Source organism: Lontra canadensis, unplaced genomic scaffold, assembly GCF_010015895.1.
Source record: "Lontra canadensis isolate GAN:19392208 unplaced genomic scaffold, GSC_riverotter_1.0 scaffold48, whole genome shotgun sequence".
NCBI lineage: Eukaryota > Metazoa > Chordata > Mammalia > Carnivora > Mustelidae > Lontra > Lontra canadensis.
The window spans coordinates 8,942,224-8,950,717 of record NW_022631042.1 but is presented as its reverse complement, the minus strand read 5'-3'; the positions used below and the strand labels follow the sequence as shown (position 1 = coordinate 8,950,717).

The window sequence follows — 8,494 nt, the reverse complement described above, 5'->3', positions numbered from 1 at the left end:
TTATATATATTTTATTGTAGTATAATTGATGTATAACATTATGTTTCAGATGTATCACATGATGATTGGATATTTGTATGTATTGTGAAATGATCGCCACAATAAGTTTTTTTTTTTTAAAGCCAAGACATTGCAATTAATAAAGACACATTCTGAACGGTGGTGTAGTGGGCCCTCCCACTTACCTGGTTTGGTGGCTAAACGTTTGGGCCCTGAGCTGGAATGAAGCCTCTCCTACTTGCTTAACTATGTGACCTCACAGTCACATAGTCACATAGTGCACCTGGGTGGCTCCGTCAGTTAAGCATCTGCCTTCAGCTTAGGTCATGATCCCAGAGTCCTGGGATCGAGTCCTGGGATCGAGTCCTGCAACAGGCTCCCTGCTCAGTGGGGAGGCTGCTTCTCCCTCTTCCTGCAGCTCCCCCTGCCTGTACACACACACACACACACACACACACACACACTCTCTCTCTCTCTCTCTCTCTCTCTCTGACAAATAAATAAAATCTTAAAAACAAAAGAACTATGTGACCTCAGGCTAGTTATTTAACCTCATCTTCAGTATCTGTAAAATGGGGCTGAGGATGTGGTGTAGTATTGTCAGGAAAATGAAATAGGCTCATGGGCAGAAGACGCTTATCAGTGCCAGGTCCTGGGGAAGTACCCCACAGTGCTAGGACTTAGCGTTAGGAAAACTGAAACATGTAATGTATCAGCACATTGGATTCAAGACAATCAAGGGATTCTTTATAGCCCTGAGACATGCAGGGGGAAAAAAAAAGTAGATCTCCAATGGTTGTCCTCCCCAGCTCATTTTTTTTTCTTTCCTGGACTATCTCCCAATTAACCAACCACAATGAATGTGAGATCCAGAAATGCCCAAAGTATACTGCCCTGTCCTTGTCAAGTCTTGCATATTTTGGCTCGAATGTCACCTCAGCAAAGCCTTCTCCGAGCACTGTATTTAAAGTGGCCCCTTTTCCACTTGCTAGCCACTCTCTCTACTCCCTTTTTTATTTTATTTTTCTCCATTGTACTTATCACCATCTGTCCAAGTAGATATTATACTTCTTTTGTTTACCATCCGTCTCTCCCACCTAGGATGTGAACTCCCCAAGGGCAGGAATTTTTGTCTTTTTTGTTTACTGCCGTATTTTTTGGCACTTGCCGAGTTTCTGACACACAGCAAGTTCTCAATAAATATTTGTTGAATGCACGAATTACCTACTCTCAAGTAACAATTCTATAAAAATATTAATTTTTAATATTATCATCAGTTTAGTTATTACATTGTTTTCGGAATCTATTTTCTGCCTTAACAGGTATCACTAGTCACTTCTAAGATCTGCACACTGTAAAGCACTGCTGTCATTTTTAAATTCTAAGAGTGATTTTGGTTTGCATTTATTACTTAGGACACAGTCCATTCTCGGAAGAGGAAGAGATGTTCAAAATCGGTTTATAATGAATACATTGCTGTTGTTATTATTGTGGGGCTAAGTGGTTATGAGCAACAGATGTGTTTTCTATCCGTTGTAGCATTGTGAATGCAAGATCACCCCTTGCCAGGAGTCTTCCTGCCTGACGGGGTCCACCTAGAATGACTTCTCCCTCTTTGCCTCATGCATTCCTCCCCTTTACTCTTGTTTCCTCCCCCTTAGATCCTTCTTTTCTATCTCAGATTTGGAGTTTTACTTCCTGTCGGTCTAGACCTGGAGTGTGGACTGTGTAACACTCTGCTATCTAGGTCTTTCTGTACGTGTGTCAACTTCCCCGAGACCATAAACTGTGCAGTTCCCTCTGGTTCCAGACTTAATCAGGCACTTGACCTCTCTGATCCTTTGTGTCCTTCTCTGTAATTCACTGTAAATTGTATGGATCTCATTTATACAAATTATAAATATTTTGTTAATTAGCATGCGTGCTGAATTATTTATAATGTCCATGCTGATGTGTGAGGGGAATGTGTGCTGATGTCTGCAACTTACTTTAAAATGCATTAAAAATAAGATGGATCGATGGATGTATAGGTGAATATGTGATAAAGCAAATACAGTGCAAGTGTAGTGGGTATATATGCACTATACAACTCTTCAAGTCTTTAAACTTTTCTGTGTTTGAAAATTTTTACAATAAAATGATAAAAGAAAACAAAAACCAAAAAATGAACAAAAAGTCATGCCACAAAAAAGCAGGTTGGTTTTCTTCCCAGCTAAAAGCTCTAAGTATATACTGTTTTTCCCAAAGCAATATTTTCCTTTTTTCCCCCTTTCTTCTGTAATCCTCAAATGATAATAAACATGTGTATATATTTTAATTTTAAAGCCAGAAGAAATTGGTTTTCTGGGAAAAGGAACCATATACTTAGAACAAATCACTTGCCAAGGTTTTCGTTTTCTAATGACTACATCGCATTAAATGTAGGAAGGAAAATTTTAAGTTTAAACATTTGCGCTATGTTGTTTAATGATGTTTAACTTGTTTGATTTAGGCCTCTGTAGAAATCTGCAAGAGCTGAACGTCTCTGACTGTCCAACACTCACAGTGAGTATATGAAGCTTATTTTACTATTTTTTATTTAGATTCAGGCTTACTATATTGCAGTGCCAATACACAGAGATTTTTGCCAGAATACAGGCATGTGTGCTCGTTTAGGATCAAATGTGTAAAAAAGCAAACTATGTTAAACATAGTTGGCAAGAAATTTTATCCCATTTGTATAATGCTATTATTAATCCTGTAGCTATATGCCCAAGATTGGAGTCTCTGGAAAAGTGAAAACTGTTCAACAATTATACAAAATTAACTATGTTTATATTTAGAGTCATGTGTGTCTGAGACAGAAAAAAATGGGTGCCAGGAATGACAATGGGCTGATTTTAGTGGTCTTCATGGCTATCAACTGTGTGCCAATGAAGATGGAAATGAGCCTGTAACCCTGGCCAGCTACCTTCCTGGTCCCTGTCTCTACGCCTTTCTTTGACTTCCAATCTGTCTTGTCCCCTGTGAGCACATACACTTTCTAAGAGGCAGATCTGATCATTTCACTCCCATTTTCCAACATGTATAAACACACTCGCCATCTACACTATCCCATGAAGTCAAAGCTCTTTAACATTACTATACCTTGGAGACCCTGTGTGGTCTTGCCTCTGCCTCCTCCCCCAGCCTCATCTTGCTCCAATTCCTGCACACACATTAAGTTTCAGCAACCATACAGTGCTACACTTTCTTTGCTGCATGAGCCAAGCTGCTCCTTGCTGTTTTGCTTCTGCTCGGGCTGTGCTCTTTGCATGGAATGCCCTTTTGCTTTGTCCTCAGGTATTACTTTCCTCTTTGTTGGGCTTTAAACCTTACTTTAGGTACCACCTCCTTCACCTCCTTTACCAAGACATCCTTGTCTCCCAGGGCTGGGCTCGTCACTGCTCTACTGGGTCCCTAAAACAAGTAGCCCTAATCACAGCATTTCTGCCTCTTCCACTAGCCCAAGAGGGCCAAAGGGCAGGAGACGTGTCTTGTTTTCTGTGGTAGTCACAGCACACAGCACACACGTTGGCATAGTAAATAGTCTACTTCTGCTTAATGAATGAAATTGTATGGAGATCCCGAGCAGGTAACGGAGAGCATGGCATAAAACTTGAGGTTCCATCTTGGGTTGACATTTTTGTATTCTTAATGAATGTTACAAAATTGAGTATGATCAACCTACAGAAAGAAGGTATGAGAAGAGCCCTTAGGATGGAACCTTGGGGATTGCCGACTTTTAGAAGTAGGCAGAGGAGAAGAAATAGCGAAGAATCTTAAGAAAGGCCAGTAAGAGGGGACACTTGGGTGGCTCAGTGGGTTAAGCGTCTGCCTTTGGCTCAGGTCATGTTCCCGCGGTCCTGGGATGACACCTTGCATCAGGTTTCTGCTCAGTAGGGAGCCTGCTTCTCCCTCTCCTCCCCGCTTGTGCTCTCTCTCACTATCTCGGTCTCTCCCTCTCTCAAACAAATAAAATCTTAAAAACAAAACAAAACAGTAGGAGAATTCGGGTGAAAACAGAAGAGGCTGATTTTGTCATGCTCTTCATTAAGCAACGACTCCAACAGGACGTCCACACCCTCCAGGGTGTCATTCTACTTCTTTCTTTCAAACTTCTGTTTCATTCTGTGGATATTTTTAGTATGTACTACTTTAAAGATATTTTTATCTTTATATGTAAAGATATATAGGGAATGTATATGCTATAAAATATAGGTGTTAGAGGGAATTAAAAATGAATCAAGTTTCAGTTCCTGCCCTCAGGGAGCTTCAGTTCTGCCCTTGAATAACAGATCACAGTCTTTAAATTGGCTTTCTCATAGGAAAGTCAAAGCAAATGCCATCTGCATTGAATTTGTGAACGTCAAAATCTTTCCCAATTTTGGAGTCTAATACTATACAGGGTTGATAATTTTATCCAGCTACATTTTACTATTGTTTTTTCCCTTTGAAGCACAGGCTGGGAGACAGGCTTAAATTTAAGGAGTTGAGTAACATTCATTCAAAAAGCTTTATTTCTAAGAAGCTTGCCTTATGAATATATTATATTTGGAAAGATTTGGGTGCATTGTGCACAAATTCAGAAACCATTTTGTAATGGGGACACTCAAGCAGTGTTTGCTTTTATGTGCTCTCACCTTTGGGGACTGAACCTTGAGCTCTTTTAAATGTTGAGACTAGGATTTGTCTGAAGTTTCTTGGATGTCCACGCTCCTCCAGAAAGGAAAATGCAGTGAATGGTTTGTTTCCTTATCTTAAAGGAAAAAGGAGCTTCCTCTGTGGTGCATAAACATACTTCCTCTTCCTCTTCCTGGCCCCACATTTTCATCTTCTCTGCGGCTGCCTCCCTGAGGGTGTATCAGCTTCCCGTCCTCTCCTTGCCCCATCTCACTTGCATTTTGGTCGGTCATTCAATAGGTGCAGAATTACTTTGATATTTGATTGGCACCATGAATGTTTTTGAAAATAGATTTTGTTTCTATTGAACTACAATGCCATTTATTATAATTCTTTATTCCTTCTGGGAAATTTTTACCATATATATTTAATATATGTATGTGTGTATATATGCATATACACATATATATAAATAAATTTTTACCATATATATATATTTTTTAATCATTTTTTAAATTTATTTTCAACATAACAGTATTCATTGTTTTTGAACCACACCCAGTGCTCCATGCAATCTGTGCCCTCTCTAATACCCACCACCTGGTTCCCCCAACCTCCCACCCCCCCACCTTTTCAAATATTTTTTAAAATCTATCCACCTATACCTAAATCCTGCATTTTAGTGGTGGAGTATGTAGGAAAATTGCTGGCAGTTTGAATGCAGTGGTAAAAATACAGTGTTTATTGAGTCCCTGCCCTTGCACTCATGCGGCGTCGGGGCTCAGAGCATGTCCTAGAGCAGGACTGCAGGAATTTGTACTGTATTATCCACAACTCTGGGGAATAGCTAGGAATAGAACGCTAAACATTGATGATCCTGCTGAAAATAAACCTTTGCCATCCTTAATGGTGCCGGAGGTGGCCATAGTGAACATGCAGAATTCTTTCCCAAACCACATTCCCCAGGCAAGTGACAATTGACATCTTCCAGCGATGGCCTATTCTTTCCAGGACCGATGTGCCACAAATATTTAAAACTAGCTGACCTTGTCAGTGTTCCTGGGGAGACTCATCCACCATCGCTAAATAAATAAAAGCCTGCTGCTACTTACTCACACTGGAGCATTTTATAAGTAGTTACCCACATTCGAGGCAGCTCTACTGCAATCACAGCCTGCAATTCATCTGGTCTTGTAAATGTCAGTGTAGGGCTCAGGCTTGAAATGACTGTTTTCCTGTCTGTCTCATGTCACAGTCGCTCTGTTCTCTTGTGCCTCAGTGTCAGCTCTGGGGGGAGCTGCTTGAATCTTTGAGAGTCTCACCCCCAACATCCCCAACACTGAACTTCATGTTCAACATGTGTGTACCTTTTTCTTTTTTTTTTTTTTTTTTGCTTCAGAACATTTCAAGTAAATTTGGTGAGACTCTGTTTGGCTGTTTTAATATACTCACTAATAGGACCATAGAAACTTAATTATACACACACACACACAACACACACACATTTCTATAAAGATGTATGGGTAAATATGGACTCACTTTTAATGAAGTCCAATTAAGAGCATTTACTATTCCTGTCTTTCAGAATGACTTTAGCAAGTTTAAAAATAGATGAGGTTTTAATCGCTTTCATGCATCTGAAGAGTCAGGAGTAGTGACACTTCGACACTTGAGCTCAAATTTCCTGTCAGCGTTGAACTTTTAACAAAGTGTCACTGTGATGGAATGGGACTTTATTTCCAAAGAAAGGGCAGGGGAGAGAGTAGTGAAGCTTCAAACAAAACCATCACCTTCTGTTGAATTTGATTTACAACTAATAACCAAGCATATCAAGAGACCAAGGCTTGCATATACTTTTTGGGAGAGAGAAAATGGGGAAATCACAAAGCCTGCTAGACTTTGGTAAGATTCTCCCCTCTGTTTTTCCTGCAGGATGAATCAATGAGATACATCTCTGAGGGCTGTCCTGGGGTCCTGTACCTCAATCTATCTAACACCACCATCACAAACAGGACAATGCGAATCCTGCCCAGGTAATGCTCGTGTTCTCTGTATTACCCCGAGGACAGTTATGCCCCTCCCGGCTCTGGCTCACTCTAGCATTCCCCGAAGGCAGTGTTCATTTTGACAGCACCCCCCTCCCCAACCGTGGCACCATAATGGTGGTAACAGCACTGCTTCTTTCCTGTCCCCAAGCGGGTGCCTCTCCTGCCCAGGTGGGTCCAGCTTAAATAACTGGTCCTCTGCTTGGCCAGTGTTCTTGTGTCACTCTTGGAGCAGAGTGCCCAGAAGCTTGAGTTAGGCTCTGCCTGTCTCTTTCTGGTCCTCCTTCCTGGGCAACAGAGCCTGCCTCCTAAATTCTAGTCCCATGTCTGGACTTCTTGACAACGGAACACCAGTGTCTTCCCTCCTTGAGCACTGCAGGCCCACATTCCCTCTTGCCATGCTTTGGTCACCTGTTGGGACCTCCACCACCTCCAGGAAACCTGGTACTGGTTGTCTTTTCACCTGTGAACTGTTGACAACCCTGAACACAGATGCTGCTTTTCCTCAGCTAGTGCTGCTTTAGAGAAGGGACAGAAGAATACAAGACATCACCAAACATTGACAGAATATTCAAATTCTGCCTTCAGCTCATGTCATGATCCAGGGTCCTGGGTTGGAGCCTGTGTCCCTGGGTCTCCCTCTCCCTCTGCCCCTCCCTCCACTCATGCTCTCTCTCAAATAAATAAAATCTTTTTTTTTTTAAGTGCATCATGTTTATAGCTGCAACACTGCAAATACCATAAAAGATTGAGGAAATATTCTTTTAGGACTTGGAAACTATTACCTGATTCAGCAAAGAAGCCACTCATGTCACTGATAGATGAATGAAATCTGTACATACATCTTTGTTGTTTCACTTTTGTCCTACTCATGAATGTAAATGAAAATATTCGTGTTGAAACTATACACATTCCTCAATATTTTTGAACTTTTTTATTTTTTGGTGAAAACAAGAAATACATCAGAGTCATAGAATTTTATTTTTCCTTTGAAACCAAAGAAGACAAAATTACTAGCTGCCTTTATAACTTTGGCAAAAGTCCATGAAGGCATTGTGTGAGAATCTAATGATTATATCAACTTTATAATAAAGAGTATTATGTATTTTATTATCATTTATAAGTTGTGAGCTATACATATTTTATATCTCTAAGATAGTAAATGTAAAATAGTAATCTGTGCAAATTTATAGTAAACATATATACATTTATATGCATATATGTTTTTAAAGTGCCAGTTGTTAGATATTTACTAGTATGCCAATAATTAAAGATAAAATAATTTATGAACTAATGTATTTTTTTGTAATTTTTGGTCTTATCAGGCACAGAGTCTAATTTTTTTTTCAAATGTTTTATTAGATATCTCAAAATTTTGTTTTATTCATATGGGTAATCTTTGTGATAGCTCTTCAGTTGCTGCTGTAAATGCTATCTTTTCTGTTTTAATTTCTCATTATATTTTCTAAATGGTCATTTTTGGACTTGGGTACAGTACAAGTATCTTTTAATTTGTAAGATTAGATTTAATTTGTAGGCTTTAATATGAAATGACCTCTAAATAAGAATTTAGGCAAAGCTTCTAAGATTTGATATTGTTCTCATTTTCTAAAAAAACTGTTGTATATCTGATTTTCTCTTTGACCCAGTAATTATTTAGAACAGAATTTTTGGATCCAAGTAGTTGAAATTTCTTTGATTAAGCTTCTGGTTTTAATTTCTAATTTTGTACAGTGGTCAAGAAATGTGGACTGAATTATTTCTTTTCTTTTCTTTCTTTCTTTCTTTTTTTTTTTTTTTTTTTTTTT

At 39.3% G+C, this 8,494-nt stretch overlaps 1 protein-coding gene across 3 annotated transcripts in view; it reads left to right on the top strand.

The window, feature by feature from the left end:
• FBXL13 (F-box and leucine rich repeat protein 13) overlaps nucleotides 1–8,494 on the top strand; it is a 236,611-nt gene that overhangs the window by 123,917 nt on the left and 104,200 nt on the right. For all 3 annotated transcript variants that reach the window (XM_032873296.1, XM_032873295.1, XM_032873294.1), the window contains 2 exons: nucleotides 2,492–2,544; nucleotides 6,574–6,674. In XM_032873296.1, coding sequence (XP_032729187.1) covers nucleotides 2,492–2,544; nucleotides 6,574–6,674 — 154 coding nt within the window. The remainder of the gene's footprint in view (nucleotides 1–2,491; nucleotides 2,545–6,573; nucleotides 6,675–8,494) is intronic.